Consider the following 21,416-nt stretch of genomic DNA (forward strand, 5'->3'; position numbering starts at 1 on the left):
CTAAATAAAGAGTCACTGTTATGTGCACCGAGGTTCTTGAAAATAAACAAACTCTGTAGGCATCCAGGTTGTCAAAGGGATCTTTCTGCAATATCTCGGGAATGGCTAAGGGTATGAAATTGAAACTTAAGGGGATGTTAAGTTGAATCAAAAGACATATGTCCAGGTTGACAAAACAGTATAGCTGGAATATATAAGGAACTGCTATAGGTATCAAGTTGAAACTTTCAGTGCGTGTTGAACGGGATATTGAACCGAATGAAAAGGCGTTTTTAGAGCATCTCAGGAACCGCTTAGGACATTTTGTTGAAACTTTCAAAGATTTTGATGGGAACTCTGAGCTAAATCAAAAGGCAATATGTGCACCCAGGTCGTCAAAATAGCGTATCTGTAGTATCTCAGAAACAATAAACGGCATTAAATTGAGACTTCCAGGAATATAGAGGGGAATGTTGAACTAAATCAAAAACCAGTTTATGTGTTCAGAATGTGAAAAGGAGTTACCTGTACTATCTCGGGAATGAATAAGGCTATTGTGTTTGAAACTTCTATGGCTAATAGTGTTAGGTCAAAACTTTCAGGGAATGTCGAACCAAGCCAAAAGACACTAGGTGCATACAAGTGGTCAAAACTTTGTATATGTAATATGTCAGGAATGGCTGAGGGTATAAAGTTGAAACTTTCAGGGAATGTGGAAGGGGGTGTTGACCTAAATCTAAAGACACTACGTGCACCCAGGCTGTCAATAGGGTGTATATGCATTATATAGGTTATATAGGCTTAAGGTCATATTTGCAGCTTATCAAGGACAGTAAATGTTAGATTAAAAATGTGGTTGTGTGTAGTCTTAGCACGAAATGTTCTTCTTTTTATGTTGGACTGCTTATAATTGCAGGCTCTAGAGATGCTTCTCTTTCATATTTTAGAACCAAGGAAACCTCAAAAAGTAAATAAATTTGGTTGTTTTGATTATGGAGGTCCTATTTATTTAAAGAACAAATCAGAACTTATTCCAATAAATGAGCCCAAAATGGATCACAGGTTTTCAACAGCCAAAACGTAGCGCACACATACTTTAATTACAAAACCTTATATATTTTTCAAGTAGACAACAGGGTGATAAAAAGGAAAAAAAATGGCATACAGAAAAACATTTGATACGGTTCTCTGTGGTACCTTCATCTGTTTTTCTCGTTCCAAAAAAAAATCACTGGGCCATGTATCTTGAAAACTTAAAAAAAATAGATCAAGCAATGGTTATTGGCAAAAGACAGCTGAAGGACACATCCAGGGGTTTTTCAGATTTCGCCAGTCACCTGAGCCGGGGTAATAGCAATTAAGGGGTTCTTGTTACTTAAAACAATCGAAATTACATAACTACGATGACAACAACGCTTCTAACTTTTGTTTATTTTTCTCATTCTGGTGGAAACTGCAGCCTAGATCTTTGAATTTCCTGGAATCAATCCTTCTTGACAAATGTTTATTGATCGATTTTTTCCCCTTATGAATATCGGGTGACATAGCCAGAGGCGGAAAGCGAAGAGGAGAGTGGGGAGATGTACTTTGTTGGCTTTTCTAGTGAATATCTTGCAGTTTTCTTTTTTATACATCTTTGTGGCATGATTAAATTGTGCAACGTTTTGTCTTTAAATATTGAAACGTATTAAGAAAATAAGTTTAATTATTTCTATAAATGAAAATAAATAATAGAATTACACTGAAAACTATCAAACTGGGAAGGGTGCAATTGGATCCCAATGGGTGCAAATTCTGGACAATAAAGGAAAATTGTTAACAAATAGCTAAAGAAGAGGAGATTCAAATTGTAACAGCAAAATTTGTACTTATGTTTGTTCCCCCTGCTTGAGTAAGTTCTTCTCCGTGTGACATCAATATCTTAAATGATAAGTCTGCTGAGAGAGAGGGGAATTGGTGCGAATAAATCCACGAAGTAAAATGGTGCACATGTGGAAGGATACTTTTTTCGTCTAATTATGATAGTTTTTTAAGAATTTAACAAAACAAAAATAATGTTTTTTAACTTAAAGCGAGAGCAACAGTAGAACTTAAGAACGAACAGAAATAATTTTGTATACGAGGGTAACTTTAGTGTAAAGTTTGAAGGAAGAAGAAGGAGTAGTCCGCCGCCTCGCATACGGAATAATTCCTGTTCGTTGGAAGTTTTGATCTTACTACTTATTTTCAGTTGATGAAACTTGTTTTTGTTTTTATATATAATTTCTGAATGTGTTTCAGATCATGCCAAGAAATGCCTCCTCCCTCCGGAAATGTTTCCTCTCTGCAGACCCCCCCCCCTAGGATTTTTTTTATATTTATCAACAATGAATACTATATGCAAACAATGGCCAAATTGCATAGCTTACGGCCCTCTCCCCAGGGACCGTAGAAGGTTCATGTCATTCCCAGAGGTAGGCTATAGTTGTTGAACTTTTCAACTATGCTAAATGTAATCATAGCTAATAGCTAAATGTAATAATAGAAAAGGGGTATGGGATAGGGGCTAGTATCCCTCCAATTTTTTAGGTCTGTTTAAAAGGGTCTCCTTTTTTTCCGTTTGAATGAGCTCTCGCCTTATCTTCTAGGGCTATTGGTTAAATACAGTCACCCGTGAAAAAAACAAAATGCAAAACAACTAATAAACACGCATCCATGATCTTTCTTCAGGCAAAAATGATAAAATTCCATATTTTTGCAGGTAGGACTTTAAAACCACTACAACGGGGTTCTTTAATGTAATAAATATTGATGTTGTTATTTTCATAGAGATCGTTTAACCTTATAGGGTTTTGTTTTCCCCTTTTTTTCCAAAACGAGGAAAATTTTCTCAGACTCGTAGCTTTTGATTACTATCTTTGAACGTCTTTGAACGATTAGTATCTTGTTCCAAGCTATATATATTTGGAACCATCATAAAAAGTCAGTTCTATAATATGTAATAATTGTTATCAAAATTCCTTTCTAGAGTATCAGCATCAGTCCGGCTCACTCCTTATCTACAGTTTGTTACCACAGACTGTTTGATTAGACCCTTAAATCCCTGTCCCCCTCTTCTCCGTTGAATGTGCTGATTTTTAAAGTCTTGTAAATTTTCACTTTGGTGCCTGTCTTCATGCAATTTCATTTTGTGGTCGACAAGTTAATCTTTGTTTCTTAGTTTTCTTTATTTGAAAATTGAAATGGACGATATTGTAGGTTTAAAGGAATTTACACAATTCGTACTTCTTCGACTAGTTATCCTGGATCAATTTCTGGTGCCTGGGATCTCTCGATGGGTATCTAGTTGAATCGAGTTTGCCCAATACCGTAGTATCACCTCCAAGTGCAGTTACCTTCTCTGTTGAAACCAAACTTTCATTTAATTTTTTTCCTTCATTCAAATGATAGATGGTTTTGTGAAAATTTTCATAAGGTCCATATTTGAAACTGTCAAAGGCGAATTTGACTAGGTCCACTTGTCCTATTTTCAGGATTGTTTTTCTCCACCTTACGGTTGGTGTATCGAGCAAGAGCCAAGAGCTCATATGGCACTTGTGATGAGGTCGGAAGAGTCAGGATTTCCCAATGTTATCGCGGTGATGTTTATTTTTAAGGCTACCATGATAAGCACCACTGCGTGGATCTCTGCCTCTGAAGCTGAATAGCTTTTTCTATAATATGTGATCGCTTGATTTAGCTCCTCCTACGCTTGCTGGCCCATACTATAGTAAAGTCCAGATTTAATCACCATAAAACGTTTTCCAATCTGATATTTTTGGTAAAAGTGTTAGCCAAGGCTAGAGATTCTAAAAAAGTCTTTGAAATTAAACTAAAAATTAATGTTAAAAACGGCAGAGTAAGACAAAAAAAAAGTATAAAAATTGTATCCGTCAGGAAATTAACCTATGACCGTTGGAGCAGAATGCTCATACCATATCCACTGTACTATACAGGCTTTCAACGAGACATTTAAAAAAAAATTTCTGATTTTCCCTTCCCCCAGAGGGTCGAATCAGGGGAGCGACTATTTATAATCTAATCTGGGCCGGTCCCTGATACGCCTTCAAACTTTCATCGTCCTAGCTTATCTGGAGATGCCCGAACTAGCAAAACCAGGACCGACGGAAAGAAATTGTCATCAGTATATGTCACTTGGGCGACAGACAAGTGCCATAAAAACCAATGATGAATATCCTTTATTTGTCAAAGATCCGATCGGACGACAGGCATACTCAAGAAAAAAGCCCCGCAGCGTGCTCTCTTCGTGAAGAGTGGAGAGAAAATATCCTTTCCCCCAAAAAAATTTATAACTTCCCTCCAGCCTCACCCAAAATAAACTCACTTCAAGTTTGAACGTGATGTACCAAATGTGAAACAATGCATATAATCAGGAATACATACCAAACTGCTTATAAAATTCGAATGATGCTTGCAGACTGCATGCAAACTCTTATATAAAATGCACGATTGCCTTAACTCTTCCGTCAAATAGCGGAAAAAAAAAGATTCTATATGCTATCTTAATCATATCAGTTATAGTCAGAACCTCTGGAAAGTTTGTAAATTGTTAGCATAATTTACATCACATTCTACTCTCGTATCGCTGGTTAACGCTACATTGACGAAGTGAATGTGGAGGTAATCTAACTGCCTATAAGCAATTAGCTCACGCAATCAAAGCGTACTAATGTTTTCGTTCAAGTCCGCTATTAGGTAAGTTATATGATGAGATGTTTCGCTTTAAGTTGGGAGTGTTGGGCGATAATTTGACTAAACTCTTCGCTTTGCTAAAGTTCAGTAACAAGAATTGTAATTAAAGAGTAACTTGCACGATTTTTTTTTAAATAAAAACATTGACTAATACAAAAACAAGCTTCCATAACAATTTCATTCATATTCTAGCTATAGTTTACCTAGAACCGGCAACTGAAAAGGGTGCCAAAAATGTTTGTGGGTAAAAAGGGGTTTAGTGTCTAGGTAAGTTTGGGAGCCACTAATAGATAAGGAATTTCGTCATGGTTTTATTAGAACTATGACTTAAATAGAAATTATAATGAAGAACGAACTCTTGCCTATACTAACTTGTATAATTATATTTAAGCTTGTACAGTTATATTTAAAGTCAACATATTAAAAATTCCGGTCAAGGGGGAAACCCGGTAATTTCCGTGGCAACCGGTGCAATGCTTACCATTGTGCAATCGGAGACTTATGATAAATCAGTTACATATAAGACATGATAATAAATTCGTTAACACTTGTTAAATTCATTTGAAAAAATTATATAAGGAAATGGTCTGGTTAATAATAAATGGGGAATGTGTAAGTTTTAGTGGTACCATGACTGTAGGGATGGCCGAAACCTAGTAAAGAACAAATATAGGCACATATTGGGTTTAGTTTGATGCGTCTTCCTTCGAAGTTCGTCTCTTACTATTCTAAATAAGAAAAAAACCATAGGCTTTTTCCTGTTTATAATTTGATCCGGGTTTTAGCGGTAGCTAGCAAACTAGTCAGAGACGATCACGCTCCATAATAAAAACGGAAATAGCCCATAATAACATTAATAATATTACCAAGGTAAGTGGAGCTGTCTGCCAGATCAATCTTTTCGTTACCCAACGCCACCTTTTCATCTTCACTTATTCCTAGCCTTTGTCTTATTAGCAACCTGAACTCGTAAAGCCTCTAAAAGATCATTAATTGTGCTGATATTTTCATCTAGGATGCTTAAATCATCAGCATAATCTAAGTCCAGAATATTTTTTCCTCCCCATTTGATTCCATGGTCTCCCATTGCCATTCGTGTGCTTCTAAAGACAAAATCCATCAAAATGATCCGCATAAAGGGGGATACCATACAAGGATAAAGCCTTTACTAAAGTTCTTCTATCAACAAAATCGAACGCTTGCACATAGTCTATAAAACTGAAGACCAAAGGTGTTTAACAACTAAGGCACTTCTCAATTATTAACCTAAGAGTGAAACTTTGGTCGACACATCCTCTACCTTTTCTAAAACTGCACCGCTCTTCTTTTAGAACTTTGTCTACAGCATCTCTGAGTCTAAAAATTATAATATTACTAAGTAATTTGCTACCTAGAGAGACCAGACTAATGCCTCGATAATTACGACCTTCACTCTTATCACCTTTCTTGTACAGTAGTTTAATTAAAGTTTTCCTAAGATCACTAGGTACTTCCCTTTTTCAAAAATAATATTCATAATTGTCAGTAACTTATTTCTGACCTTGAAGCCGCCATACTTAAGAAACTCATTTACAACACTATTAGCACCTGTAGCCTTATTACTTTTTGATCTTTTAGTGCTGTCGCTAGTTCTTCCTCACAAAACAAATCTTCCTCACAAAACAAATCTTCCTTCACATCCAAGGTATCACAAACTTTTTTATTTTCTTTTATATAATTCCCTGTAACTATCTCGGTTTGGCATATTCTCAAAATGTACTGCCCATCTCTCTTTAACTCTTTCCTTATCACTAATTGTGGCCACATCATGTCTTTAACTGAGACTCGTTCAGATTGACTACTCCCCCTCAGTTTATTGACTATCTATTATATATCTATTATCCACTTCACACCTCCTTAGTTCATATTTTAATGTTTTATCCACTTTCTTTACAGTCCGTTTTTTTCATATGATCTATCTTTCAGATAATTCTTGTACAAGCCACTTCTCCTCACTATTAAACACAAAGCTTTTTCACTAATATTCTTAGCTGCAGTCCTAACTTTCTTTTCTAAGACACCATCAGCAACTTCACGAATGTCCATCCATCTTCCACATTGTCAAAGTTTAAACTCTCCAGTTTAGTTTCCTGAAAAGTTTCTCACAAATTCTCTTATTGAAGTCTACTAACATCCTAACTTTCCGGGAGGTAGTTACCATTCCGATTAATTTAACCCTAGACACTACTAGATGGTGATCTTAACCTTTTAACATCAATAACAGCATTCCTATTTGCCCTAGTATCTTTGTATTGATCCTGCCAGTCTTCGGTTCCAATTATATAATCAATAAGGTTTGCTGCCTTACCATCACGTGACCATCTTACCATCATGTTAACTTATGGGCATTTTTTAAACCTAACATCCTATTTGTTATACCAAGTTCCACTTGTTGTGTTCCCTGAATCATTGAAATTATTTTGGCCTTAGGAACAACAATGGTTCCGGATACCAATGCGGAACGAGGACCAGCATATCTTCTCAAGTCTACACCGAAGTGCTTAAGCCGGCTTAGAACCGGACGGCAAGAAGTCCCGGGGATCTCGAGTATGAAGAGAAGCTTTGCGCAATCCTGGGCCTATTCTTGCTCAGACAGTCTCAAGCCTATTACCTACGACTCTTAGCCATGCCTACAAATATTATGCTACTACGGGGAGGCAACCCACGGTGGATAAATTAGCTAGGAAGAAATTTTTCAGCTTGAATTCGCCCACCAAAACAGACCAAGCCCAGAAGAATTGTTGTTAATCGGAATCATGTTTAATGCTGTGTCTACAGTTACCCTTTTGTGAAATTAAATAGATGAAACTAGTTTTTCAACTAAAAGTAAGAACCTACACTCAAACATTAAATAAAGAAAATTTTTCAATTTTGAAAAGCCCATCTTAAGCTCCCCTCTCTTTACGCCAAAGTTTGACTTTGTTTTTACCAATTCTTTAAGACAGACTTAATAAACATTAAGGCTGTTTAATTAGAATAAAAAGCTTTGTCAAAACAATAGAGACGTTAGTTTAATGAGCAAGGGATTTAGCAGAGTGTAGCCCCTCTCGTATATGAACAAATTTTTTGTCTTTTCAATGTTTTTCCGTACTTTAAGCTGAAAAGGTTATTTTTGAATTTGAAAAGGCTTTTTATAGTGAAAGTGATTGGAAGGAAACTAACCTTACTCCTACGCCCACCATTTCCCCAAACACATCCAATCAAAATTCTGATGTAGCTATTTTGTTCAACGTAGTTGAAAGGTCTGGAAATTGTGTATTCCTTTTTAAATTCAGACTGATTGGAGGGTGGATACCCCCCCCCATACTTCGTATTTTCCCGAAATGCATCTGATAGAAATTTGAGATGGTCATATGTTTTCGTAGAAACTTTGAAAGGCTCATTCGATTGGAAATCGAAAGGACTAGTGCCCTTTTTAAATGTCGAAAGTGATTGGAGGGCAGCAAACCAACTTCCCACGCCCATCATGTCACAAAATACATCCAATCAAAATTTTGAGGTAGCCATTTTGTTCAACGTAATTGTAAGTTCCAGAAATTCTGTCTTTGAGGATACCAGCCAGCTCACAGCCCTCATGGTAAGGGTTGTAAGTTTTACCCTGGGGGCATATAAGGCTTATAAACTTTAAACTTTTTTAGGCCGTCTTTAAATAGAAGTATTATCAGATATGTGCGCACTACTGAAAATACTTCTGTTAATGGTAAAACTTACTATTACTACTACTACTACTATTTCTATTGCAACTACTTGTAGGGCTAAGAGTATTGAGATGAAAATTTCAAGAAGTATATACACATACAGGTTAAAGTTCAAGGGTAAGTTGCGGGGTGTTTTGAACTAGCCAGAAGGTACTATATGTATACTTTTAATACTACCACTACAGTTAATGTACCTAATTACACTAAAGGTATTAAGATGAAACTTTCAGGGAACGTTAGAAGTTTCATTTAAAGGAAAAAACTGTATGCATGCAGATTTTCAAAAGGGTATATAAGTAATATCACAGGAAACACAATTCTATAATAGCTAGAAGTATCATTGAAACTTTTAAAGGAGCTAATTTAATTCAAAACTAATAGTTCCAGTGGCCTTTTTAGGAGTAACAAGATATTGCTGGGGAAGCAGCCCTACTCTCAAGCCAATTCGTTTTCCAAACCCATCCAGTCAAAATTTTGAGATTGCCATTTTAACTAAAGTAGAACGGTCCAACAAATCTTTCTGTAGGAATATTAGGCATGTCAACCCCGCAAAATTATGCAAATGGCACATTATACTTCAAAACTAAACGTTACTTTAAAATAAATCAAAGGTATTGTGTTTATGGTTGCCAATAAGACACCTCAGCAATATATTGAGAACGACTGGGGGTAATAAGTTGAAACTTTGGAGGATACTACTATTACTACTTCTGTTCTTATAATTTAAATAAATAAAACAGTGTAAGCGTACCCAGGTTGTCAAAGAGCATTGATAAAATCTTTTGGAGGGATGTTAAATTAATTTTTCAGGTCAACTTCAGAAGCTATAAAATTAAGTTAAAAAATACTGTTTGTGACAGGATTAAAAATTATTGAAGGTTTTTCCAACATAGAAATAGCAACCCATAGTATGGATTCTTTAAGAAAAAAACTGAAAAGATATAAAGTATTATTTTTTCCATGAAAAAGTCGAAAATAAATAAAAAAAACTTTCCACAAAACAAGTTTTTCAAAGAAAAGTAAAGAGCTCCATTACGCCAAAAATGAGGAAAAATAAAGTAAAAAAGTCTTCCAAGCGTAAAACTACCACAAATCAATATTAATATATAAATGAAACAAAAAACGAACAGAAATTACAGTAAATAGCCAAGTCAGACTCAAATCGAGTGAAATTTAACATCAATTGGGCTGGTAACCCCCATGCCTTCTCAAGACAAGAACACTATTTGTGCTTTACTGAAAAATTAAATAAAAAACAAGTGTTTTTCAGCTGAAAGTAAGGAGCAACATTAAAACTTAAAACGAACATAAATTATTATGTATATAAAGGAGGTTGCTTCCTCCTCAACACCTCGCTCTTTGCGCTAAAGTGTTTTAATGCTTTAAAAAAATCATCTTATTGTTCTTATTAAGTGACCCTTGTGTTTCGGGAGTCATTATTAAAGAATTGGACGACCCCCTTTATATACTTAATAATTTCTGTTCGTTTTCAGCTTAATGTTGCTCCTTACTTTGAGTTGAAAAAACTTGTTTTTTTTTTATTTAATTTCTTATCGTTTTTTAAATAATGCCAGGAAATCTGGCCCCTACCTCCACGAAGAAATCCCGTTCCCATGGAAATATCCTCTAGAAAACTCAATCCCGGTAAAAATTTATCCCGTACAATTACTCTTAACCAATCCGCGCGTAAAATTGAGACGGAAAAGAGAAAGAAAACATATAAAAATACTTTTGATAAGAACTCTGGCAAATTCACCTAGCGTATAATTTCCCATTACAAGTTCCCTCCCTGGAAACTTTCCTCCTCATGCAGAATTCCCCCGTGGAAAAACCATCAGCAGTAACTTGTTTCCCCCCCCCACGCAAGAATGTATGCCTGCATCCCAATAACAAATACACTGTGCAAACAATGGGCTAATTTATAACTTAGATATTTTCCCCGGGGCTGTGGGGGGTCGTATTGTACCCAAAGGCATAGTTATTGGGCCTTTCGACTATGGTGAACAAAATGGCTATCTCAAAATTTTTATCGGACGATTTTGTCTTAAATTCTAAAAAAAAAATTATTTTCATATTCTTAAAAGAGAAAGCAAGACATATAAAAATAATTTTGATAAGAATTCTGGCAAATTCACCCAGTGTATAATTTTCCATGACAAGTTTGCTCCCTGGAAACTTCCCTTCCCATGGCAAATTTCTCTGTGGGAAAAAAACAGCAACAAATACTATGAGCAAACAATGGACAAATTCTATAACGAAAGTAAAACAGTTCAAAATAGGGATGAATCTTTTTATTGACAGTGAACAGATATAAAATTTAACTGGATATTTCGAACACATATACAGCGTTCTGCTGATAATGAACACTGTATATGTGTTCGAAATATCCAGTTAAATTTTATATCTGTTCACTGTCAATAAAAAGGTTTCATCCCTATTTTGAACTATTTTACTTTCGTCATGGAAAGGCAGTGTGGTCTTCGAAGTTATCTAAATTTTATAACTTACTCCTTTTTACTGGGGCTGTGTGTATGGGGGGAGGTTCGTGCTATACCCAAAGGCATAGTTATTAGGCTTTTCAACTATGATGAACAAAATGGCTATCTCAAAATTTTGATCGGACGATTTTGGGAAAAAGGGGGATGGGGGAGGGAGCCTAGTTGCCTTCAAATGTTTGTGGTCACCTAAAAATGGCATTAGAACTTTTAATTTCCGTCCGAATGAGCCCTCTCCCGTTATTCTAGGACCACTGTGTCGATGCGATCACCCCGGGGGAAAACTTTCTTCTGGAAAAAAAGAAAATCCAAATTTTGGCAGATGGCTTGAAACCTATACAATATGTGTTCTCTGATACGCTGATTCTAATGGTGTGATTTTCCTTAGACCACTTGACTTTTAGGGGCTTTTCCTCCCTTTTTCCGAAAATTAGCAAAATTTTCTCAGGCTTGTAACCCTTGATAGGTAAGACTAAACTTGATGAAATTTATATATTTGAAATCAGCATAAAAAGCCAATTCTTTTGATATGTCTATTTGTATTGAAATTCCCTTTTTTAAAGTTTCGGTTACTATTGAGCCGGGTCGCTCCTTACTTACAGTTTGTTACCGCGGACTGTTTCTGCTGTTTGATATGTTAGCACGTTTCTTAATTTCATAAATAAAAAATTATCAAACTTTTAAGGAATAAATATCAGTATATGTCGATTAAACTGACAATACAATCCACAGTCGTTTGTTTTGTTGCAGTTTTTTTGTTTTTTGTTTTTTTTTTCAGTAAAGCGCAATTTTTTTCTGGTCTTGAGAAGGCAAGGGAGTTATCAGCCCTGCTCATGCTAGTTTTTGCTCGTTTTGAGTTTGACTTGGCTATTTATTTTAATTTCTGTTTGTTTTGAATTTCATATGTTTATTGACAATGATCTGTAGTAATTTTACGCTTGGAAATTTTTTTACTTGAATTTAAACGGAATAGTTGTGGGCATCAAGTCATGGCTAATTGTAGAAAAATCCAAGACAGATAGTCCAATTGAGTGAGAAGAACAGTCTGGCATTAATTCCCCCCTTATTATTTTTGCTCATTTTTGTCTTAATAGAGCTCTTTACTTTTTTTAAAAAACTTGTTTTGTGGGAAAAGATTCTAAATTAATCTAGTAAATATTGTACTTGTTCGTATCCACTCTAATGCTGTGCATAAAAAACCATCATTAAACAGCTTAAATGTCAAGGGTATGTATATCTTTTTTCCGTTCTGGAGTTGATGCTCCTAGCCATTATAACGGGTTCTGTTTGTTCTCCTTAAGATTCCAATTGAATTAATATTGTTTCGTCCTATTTCCTGATATAATATAAAAAAAATGTTTTATGTTTGTTTAAAATAAGATAGGAATTATATTCCAGTGATTAATGAATAATTTGATGTAAATAGTATGTTTAATTTAACTCCTTAAGTTTTTAGCCACGGCCTTGCGTAATTGATAGGCTGAGTAGTGAGGGTGAACCTTGTGTTCTCGGATTGTGTGAGAATTGAAAAGTGCTAATTTAAACCTGGTATTGTGCCATCTGTATTTGCGATTGTATTTGTGTTTTTTTCTGCAACAAGAAGGGAGGTATCACCCTACAGCACCTTTATTCAGGCTTAGTCTAAATGAAGGGAGACGAAAGATTAATTAGCATTCCCCACACCCCTTTTTATGTTTATCTGGAGGCTAATAAATATTTAGACAATTTGGGCATTAAAACGCGTTATTCTTCTTAATACCTGAGGCACAATTACACGCATGTTTTCATTCTTTGTATTTGTCTCAATTTCTCCTTGGCTGCTCAGTATTAATTACACTTCGGGATAATTTTCCTGTGGGATTTTTCTGGGGAGAGGGAATAAGCTGGACATTGCTTTTTTATTACTTTTTTACGAATCGAATAAAAATTTTAGTGGGGACTCAAACCCGGTAATAGCCTACCTCCTAGATACGGCCTTACAGGTCATATATTTTTGTATAATGTGGATTATAGGTAAATCATAACTAAAGAAATATTTAATTATTTGATCGACCTGTTTATAGTTGGGATGCTAATTAAGTATTATTGCTGCTTAAAATTTGATAACTCGGTCTCATAGAGTTCAATTACTAGCCATATTTGAAAAGGAATATGGAACTTCAGCGACAATCTTGATTCGTTTGTGGAATCAAAAAAAATAATTTATTTCGATTCTGATTCTGAGAAAACTTAGATCCTCCCGGTTCGTCGTTCTATCGCTGCTTTTACACATAAATTAGATTTTTGAAATTGTGTGGTTCTTAAGTATTATTCAGAACACAATATGCAAATATCCCTAATATGCAAATATTAGCCCAAACTTTCGATAAAGCTAGTGAAATAAAACAAAATATGGTGAAAATATAATACTTTATTAGGAAAATTGTAAAATTACAACTTAGAATTTATAAAATAAATGTAAAATTAATTTTTATGTATTAAAATTAATTATTGTAAAATTACACCACCACCCCCTCCCCTAATGTGCAAATATATAGACCAAACTTTCGATAAAGCTAATGAAATAAAGCACAATATGATGAAAATATAATACTATGAGGAAAATAACTTCACTTTAACTAGTTTATTCAGTGTCTTCTGAATAATACACAAGTACCAGTTTTATTTAGCCCTAAGGACGTATAACTAAGGGGTTTCTTTTCTGTCATTTATATTCAATAATTTCAGTCTGATTTGCCGTCTTAACCGTGATGTAAGCAATGCTAAATAAAGCCTGATCAATCAACGCTTGCTTTCTTTTTTGCTCTTTGATATTCTGCGCCTTTTTGTTGTCTCTTTCTGCAAGGATGTCTGCATTCGTGATTGGCAATTTTTTGACAATTCTTTCCTTGGGAAATTTCCCAAAAAGAAGACGTATCACTTTTGTTCTTTGTCATGTCTATTGACAGCTTTGTTATATAACTTTTCAGATGTTTCGATGCAGTTTTTTGTTCCTGTCTGCTCCATGTTCCTTTTGTGATACTCTCAAGTGTAACGAATCTGAGTAAATTTGGCTTGAACTGGATTTGAGTTTTTAGGGGCTTTGGATATGTTTAATTGCGACCTTGTCATGTTTTTCCTCCTTCATTTAGTTGGAGTGCAAATCCCTCCTCCACCCCCCGTAGGATTTCCAAAATTCTAATGTAATATTTCCTTTGAATATTTCATATTTCCTTTTGAATATTATAAAATATAACGCTCAATTTTATCATTCAGCTTCAGGGTATAGTCAAGTGTATCTGATTATTCTGGACAGATGTCTAGTGTATGATTTCCTTCTTTTTTTTTTTACTAAGCAACCATGAGAGTTGTGACGTCTTTTTTCTTCAACAATGATTAAATAAATAAAAAGAGTTTTTTTTAACGAAAGTAAGGAGTGACATTAAAACTTAAAACAAACAGAAATTATTCCTTATATGAAAGGGACTGTCCCCTCCTCAACGCTCCGCTCTTTAGGCTTAAGTTTTTATTGTTTTAAAAAGTAGAGTCGTGAGAAAGAATCAAACTTCAGCGTAAAGGGCGGGACGTTTAGGAGGGACAGTCCCTTTCATATACGGACTTAATTCTGTTCGTTTTAAGTTTTAATGTCGCTCCTTATTTCCAGTTAAAACAAATATTTTTGTTTTTTAATTTGATTTGTAAACGTTTTTGAATTAATGCAGGTTTTGATTTCGGCTCATCATACATGAATAATTAAACCGAAATTTGCATATTAATTTTTGCCTTTTTTGGCTAAATGACTTTCTCAAAGTTTTGATTGGACGATTTTGAGGAAAAAAGGGTGGATGAGGGGGCCTAGTTGCCCTCCATTTTTTGGTTACTTAAAAAGGCCACTAGAACTTTTAATTTTATTTACGAACGTTTTTATTAGTAACAAATATACGTAACTTACGTAAAGAACTTCCATATTTGTATATTTTTAGTATGTATATGAGGGGGTTCGTCCCCTCGTCAAAACCTCGCTCTTTACACTGAATTTCGAATTTCGTTCCAAATTTTTAAGAATAACCCCTGAATCACAAGGCCGTTTAATAAGAGATCTTTTGAAATTACTAAAAATATTTTAGCGTAAAGAAGGCAGATATTGAGGAGGGGGTGAACCCCCTCATATAAGTAATAATTTCTGTTTGCTTCAAGTTTTAATATTGCTCCTTACTTTCAATTGAAAAACTTGTATTTTTAATTTAATTTCTCATTGTTATTTAAATAATACCGGAAAATGCAACGCCCCTTCATGGAAACTCTCTTCCCCCATGATAAATATTTCCATGGAAAGGTCCTCCCACGTAACCCCCTCCACCTGCTCCCCCACCACCGCCAGAAAAAATCCCCCCTGAAGATGTCCCTATACTTCCCAATAATTAATACTATATGTAAACAATGGGCAAAGTTCATAACTTGTAGCCCTTCCCCCGGGGACTCTGGGGGATTAAGTTGTCCTCAAAGACATAGCTATTAATTTTTTCAACTATGTTGAACAAAATCTCAAAATTTTGATCCAATGATGTTTGAACAAAATGAGCGTGGGCTAGTGGTCTTCGGATTTTATTGGTCACTTGAAAAGGGTCTAGAACCGTTAATTTCCGCTGGAATGAGCCCTCTCGCGACATTCTAGGACCCACTGGGTCAATACGTGATCTGTGATCTTTTTTTCTGGCAAAATAAAAAATTCCACATTTTTACAGATAGGAGCTTGAAACCTCTAAAGTAGGGTTCTGTGTTACGCTGAATTTGATGGTGTGATTTTCACTAAGGTCACTTGACCTTTAGGGGGTTTTCCTCCCTTTTTTGAAAATCAGGAAAAATTAGACTCGTAACCTTTGATAGGTAATGCTAAACTTAATGAAATTTATATATTTGAAATCAGAATAAAAATTCAATTCTTTTGATGTATCTACTGGTGTCAAAATTCCGTTTTTTTAGAGTTTCGGTTAGTCTTGAGCCGGGTCGCTCCTTACTACAGTTCCATACCACGAACTGTTTGATTTCAGTATTGTAAGCCGCATTTCTTGATCAATGAACAGCTAGTAAATTCAAATATTAAACTCGAAAAAAAAAGTATTTACTGATACATGGCTAACTCCACTTAATTCTGATTTAACGGAAATGTAATTAAATAATTTTTAAGATTCTTGCTAGTTTTTGGCCATTTACCTGAGTTTCTGAACTGTTTAGAGGATTTCATGACTTTCCCTTGGAAGGTGAAAGTGTTTCTTCTACGATCCTTCGGGAAACCTTTCCTCTCCTTGTCAGTCTGAATGAAAAGCTGGATGAAGTGGGGATAACGGATTGGGTATTCTTTGAATGTGCCAACAGATTTTGGTATTTAGTGAAATGTAGCTATTTAGAATTATTGAAGACAAGAACGAGGCAAGATTTTTGAACATTTTTAAAACTTTTGAAAACTCAAGATTTTGAACTGTTTTGAAAACTCAAGATTTTGAACTGTTTTAAATCCTCCAAGCCTGGTCTTTCGACTCTTTTCGGAGATTCAGCTTTGATTTGCCCTATAATCGTTTTTTTTCTTTTCATAAAATGACGGTAGTTAGTTATATGATGTAAGTTTCTGCATTTCCGTATTCATGCCTAGAATGTGACAATTCTTGTTAAAATTAGCCCTCTGTTTTTGTTTTTTCTCACTTTCTTTCTTGGTGTCTTTCAGGGGACCAGTTAGAGGAGGTTGTGGAGCATTGGTCCTCCTCTGGTTTTCAAAATAGATTTATTGCTTTTCTTTTAAGAAAATTGAAAGAAAAACAAATGCCGGAATCACCATTGCTCTCTCTCTCTCTCTCTCTCTCTCTCTCTCTCTCTCTCTCTCTCTCTCTCTCTCTCTCTCTCTTTCTCTCTTTCTCTCTTTCTCTCTCTCTTTCTCTCTTTCTCTCTTTCTCTGGTTTACTTATATGATCTGTTCAGTTTTTTTTTTTTTTTATTCAAACGCGTGTTGATAGTTAAATAATCTAGGTAGCATGATTACCGGTAATTTAGTTCAAATGTACCAAGCTCCTTAGGTTACGGGTCGTTGTCAAACAGTTCGTGGGGACGAACTGTAGTATGGAGCGACACGGCTCAATAGTAACCAAAACTTGATTTTTGAATTGAAATGGAATGGTTGTGGGCATCAATTCATGGCTAGTTGTAGAAAAAGCCAAGACAGATAGTCCATTGAGTAAGAATAAGAGCTAAAAGCTCATAAGGGACTTGCGACGAGGTCGGAAGAGCCAAGAGCTCATATGGCATGAGCTCTAGCAAAATTCTAACAATAGATAGATTGATTTAAAAGGAAAATCAGAGGCTTAATGTCGGTCGGGATTTAAATTAAGAGCTCTGAGACACAAGTTCCTTCTAAATATCGAAATTCATTGAGAACCGATCATCCACTCGTAAGTTAAAAATACCACAATTTTTCTTATTTTTCCTCTCCCTTCAGCCCCCCCCCCAGATGCTTGAATCGGGAAAAACGAATTCATCAAGTCAATTTGTTCAGGTCCCTGACACGCCTACCTATCTTCATCGTCCGAGCACGTCCAGAAGCACCGAACTCGTCAAAGCACTGGACCCTCCCCCCTAACTCCCCCAAAGAGAGCGGATCCATTCCGATTACGTCAATCACGTATCTACGACATTTTCTTATTCTACCCACCAAATTCCATCTCAATTTCTCCACTCCAAGTGTTTTCTGAGATTTCCGGTTTCCCCTCCACAACCCCCCCCCCCCCCCAATGTCACCGGATCTGGTCGGCTGGGATTTAAATTAAGAGCTCTGAGTTACGAGGTCCATCTAAATATCAAATTTCACTAAGATCCGATCACCTGTTCGTAAGTTCGTAAACCTGTTCGTAAAATACCTCATTTTCTAATTTCCCGAATTAACCGTCCTCCCAATCCCTCCCCCCAGGTGGTCGAATCGAGGAAAAAACTATTTCTAATTTAATCTCGTCTTGTCCCTCATATGCCTGCCAAATTTCATCGTCCTTGCTTATCTTGAAGTGCCCAAACTAGCATAACCGGGACAGACCGACAGAATTTGCGATCGCTATATGTCACTTGGTAAGTGCCATAAAAACAGAATTTGATACCATTATATACATGAAAAGAATCGAGCTTTTATGCCGATTTTAAATTAAAGATTTTATCAAGTTTAGGTTTACCCATTAAAAGTTAGCAAGCCTGAGAAAATTTGTCTTACTTTCGAAAAAAGGGGAAAACAATCCCTAAAAGTCACAGATTCTTAATGGAAATCACACTATCTGATTATTCGTATCAGAGAACCCTACTGTAGAGACTTCAAGCTCGCTGCGAACATGTGGATTTTTTTTCGTCGGAAGAAAGATCACGGGTGCGTGTTTATTTTCCCCAAAGTTACCGGCTCAAAAATTTTAGATAGCCATTTTGTTCAGCATAATCGAAATATCTAATAACTGTGTCCTTGAGGACGACTTAATCTCCCACAGTCCCTGGGGGAAGGGCTGCAAGCTATGAACTTTGCCCTTTGTTTAGTAATTTAAAAAAAAACAACTATTTATTCTAATTTGATATCCTTCGTGATTCAGGGGTCATTCTTAAGAATTGGGACAAAATTTGAACTTAAGTGTAAAGAAACGAGATATTGATGAGGGGACGAACCCCCTCATATGCGCAGTAAAAATATACGTTTGTTACTTAAGTTATTTTTTAAGTTATGTATATTTGTTACTAATAAAAACGTTCGTAAATAGAATTAAAAGTTTGAGTGGCCTTTCTAAGTAACCAAAAAATTTGAGGGTGACTAGGCTCCCTCCCCCACCCTTTTTTTTCTTAAAATCTTCCGATCAAAACTTTGAGAAAGTCGTTTAGCCAAAAAAAAGTAAAATTAACATGCAAATTTTGTTTTAATTATTCATGTACGGTGAGCCAAAATCAAAACGTGCATTAATTCAAAAACGTTCAGAAATTAAATAAAAAAAAACTAGTTTTCTCAACTGAAAGTAAGGAGCAACATTAAAACTTAATGTGAATATAAATTATTAGTGATGTGGGGGGGAGGGGTTCGTTCCCTCCTCAATACCTTGCTCTTTACGCTAAAGTAGTTATAGTCATTTCAAAAGAGCTATTTACTCTAATTAAACGGCCTTTGTGATTCAGGGATATTGTTAAAGAATTGGAATAAAATACGAAATTTAGTATTAAGAGCGAGCTATGATGGGGGGGACGAGCCCTCTCCTATACGTAATAAAAAGAATACGAATATAGAAGTTCGTTACGTAAGTTAATTTGTACGTTATGTAGCCTATATTTATTACTAATAAAAACGTTCGTATATAAAATTAAAAGTTTTAGTGGCCTTTTTAAGCAACAAAAAAATTGGAGGGCGACTAGACCCCCTCCCCCGTCCCTTATTTCTCAAAATCGTCCGATGAGAACTGAGAAAGCTATTTAGCCAAAAAAAAGGTAAAATTAATATGCAAATCTCGTTGTAAATATTCATGTGCCGTGAGCCAAAAATTAAAACCTACATTAATTCAAAAACATTCAGAAATTAAATATAAAAAAATTAATTTCTTTAACTGAAAGTAAGGAGTGGCATCCCCTCCTCAATGTTCCGCTCTTTACGCCAAAGTTTAACTCTTCCTTGCAGTTAAAAACAATAAAAACTTCAGCGTGAAGAGCGGGGCGTTGAGGAGGGGACAGGCCCTTTCATATACGGAATAATTTCTGTTCGTTTTAAGTTTCAATGTCGCTCCTTATTTTCAGTTTAAAAAAAAACAGTTTACTGTTTTAAAAAGAAGAGTTGAGAGAAACAGTCAAACTTTAGCGTAAAGAGCGGGGCGTTGATAAGGAAGCAGTCCCTTTCATATACGAAGTAATTTCTCTTCGTTTTAAGTTTTAATGTCGCTCCTTGCTTTCAGTTGAAAAAAATTGTTTTTTTTTTTTTTTTTTTTTTTTTTTTTTTTTTTTTTTTTTTTTTTTTTTATTGCAGCCAGGATCGGATTTCCTGTTTTGAAAAATGGAAATGGCAATGCCGTAAAAGTAGTTTTGGCCAGAGTATAGCTTCAGTTGTTAGGTGTAGTGTCTGTAGATAAGAGAATTGTTCATTTAGTATTGTTAGTGGGCTCTAGCAGTAATTTTTGTTAGTGGGTGGAAAAATGACTATAATGCTAGTGCTTTAGTAGAAGAAAGCACGAGGTTTTGGCACCTGGGCCTCTCTTGTCTATTTTGATATCATATAAAGTCGTATTAAAAAAAAAAAATGTTGTAATACTGCTTCTTTGTTCTCTCTACTTAGCCTGATTAGAATGTGTTATTTGGGTTTCGTGTGGTTTTGTAAGCCTAACCTTGGGTGAACGGTTCAGTGGTTCGATTAAGTAATGTTTGGGGTCGATAAACACTAAAATGTGGTTTATTCTATTTTTCAGGAAAAACGAACAAATCTACCAGCTCGTCATCGGAAGTGATAATCGATGGTGAGTCGTCCACTGACCCCTTGTCCGACATGTCTGAAGATGAAACACTCTTTATGGATTTTATTAACAGATGTTTGGACTGGGATCCACAGACTCGGATGACTCCCGAAGAGGCTCTAAGACATAGCTGGCTAAGAAGGCGTCTTCCACGACCACCTTCGGAAAAAAGTGTAACAGAGTCATCTACTCCTCCTCGGATTGGAACGTACATGGGAGTTAGTAACAGTGCCAATAGCAGTATAATTTCGAATAGTGGAGAAGATCCTAATAACCCGGACATTATTATAATTGGTGGCAACATCAATGGCACAGCTGTTGAAACAACTGGCTCTACTAGTGGATCAATGTCGAATATTCCTGCGGCCGTATCAAAAACAATAATTGTGCCGGCCAGTGGACATTCCATGGTAACGCGTAGTTTTGCGCGTCGTGCATTGTTCAGCGATACAAATGGTCATAGTGTTAGCACGGACAATTTGGTATGTAGTGGTGCAGCTAAACAGAATCGATTTACTTTGGATGGATCTAAGTTGCCTAGCCTTGGTCTTCAGTCCTAATCAAAGCCTAGTTTTGTGCAATTAAAAAAAAAAATATAGATAGATAACTTAAATCCGGCACGATGAAGTGAAGCCTATTTTAAGTGTGACGGAATATTGAATAGGTGGTTTTATTTTGAATAGGGTCATTTGAACTTTTGTTTTGAGTGTGAGTAGCTTGTTTTTCAATGTCATGTCTTCTTCACATCAGGGCAATGCAACAGTAAATTAAAATGACCTGTAGAAGTCGTGCTTGGTTTCTGTTTTTTTTTTTTTTTTTTTCTCATATATTTGATCTCGATCCTGGAAAAGTCTCTTTCCTTGCACTGTGCTATCGAACGCTACTATCATTACTCAAAAAAAAACAACTGTTGGATGAAAACCTAAGAGCTGTAGAAGAATTGAGACTAATATACATTAGCCAACACTTCCCATTTTGTGTGGTTTTTTTTTTTTTTT

The 21,416-nt window shown here is 35.6% G+C and overlaps 1 protein-coding gene across 2 annotated transcripts in view; it reads left to right on the forward strand.

Annotated features, from left to right (window-relative positions):
- LOC136031464 (dual specificity tyrosine-phosphorylation-regulated kinase 2-like) overlaps nucleotides 1-21,409 on the forward strand; it is a 54,976-nt gene extending 33,567 nt beyond the window's left edge. Inside the window, exon 4 of one of the 2 annotated variants that reach the window (XM_065711085.1) lies at nucleotides 20,374-21,409. In XM_065711085.1, coding sequence (XP_065567157.1) covers nucleotides 20,374-20,978 — 605 coding nt within the window. In that variant the 3' untranslated portion in view covers nucleotides 20,979-21,409. Of the gene's footprint in view, nucleotides 1-7,179; nucleotides 8,012-20,373 lie in introns of those variants that run through there. The other variant, XM_065711094.1, reaches the window with a different exon arrangement.
- The last annotated feature ends 7 nt before the right edge of the window (nucleotides 21,410-21,416 follow it).

The sequence above is a fragment of the Artemia franciscana genome, chromosome 1 (assembly GCF_032884065.1).
Source record: "Artemia franciscana chromosome 1, ASM3288406v1, whole genome shotgun sequence".
NCBI lineage: Eukaryota > Metazoa > Arthropoda > Branchiopoda > Anostraca > Artemiidae > Artemia > Artemia franciscana.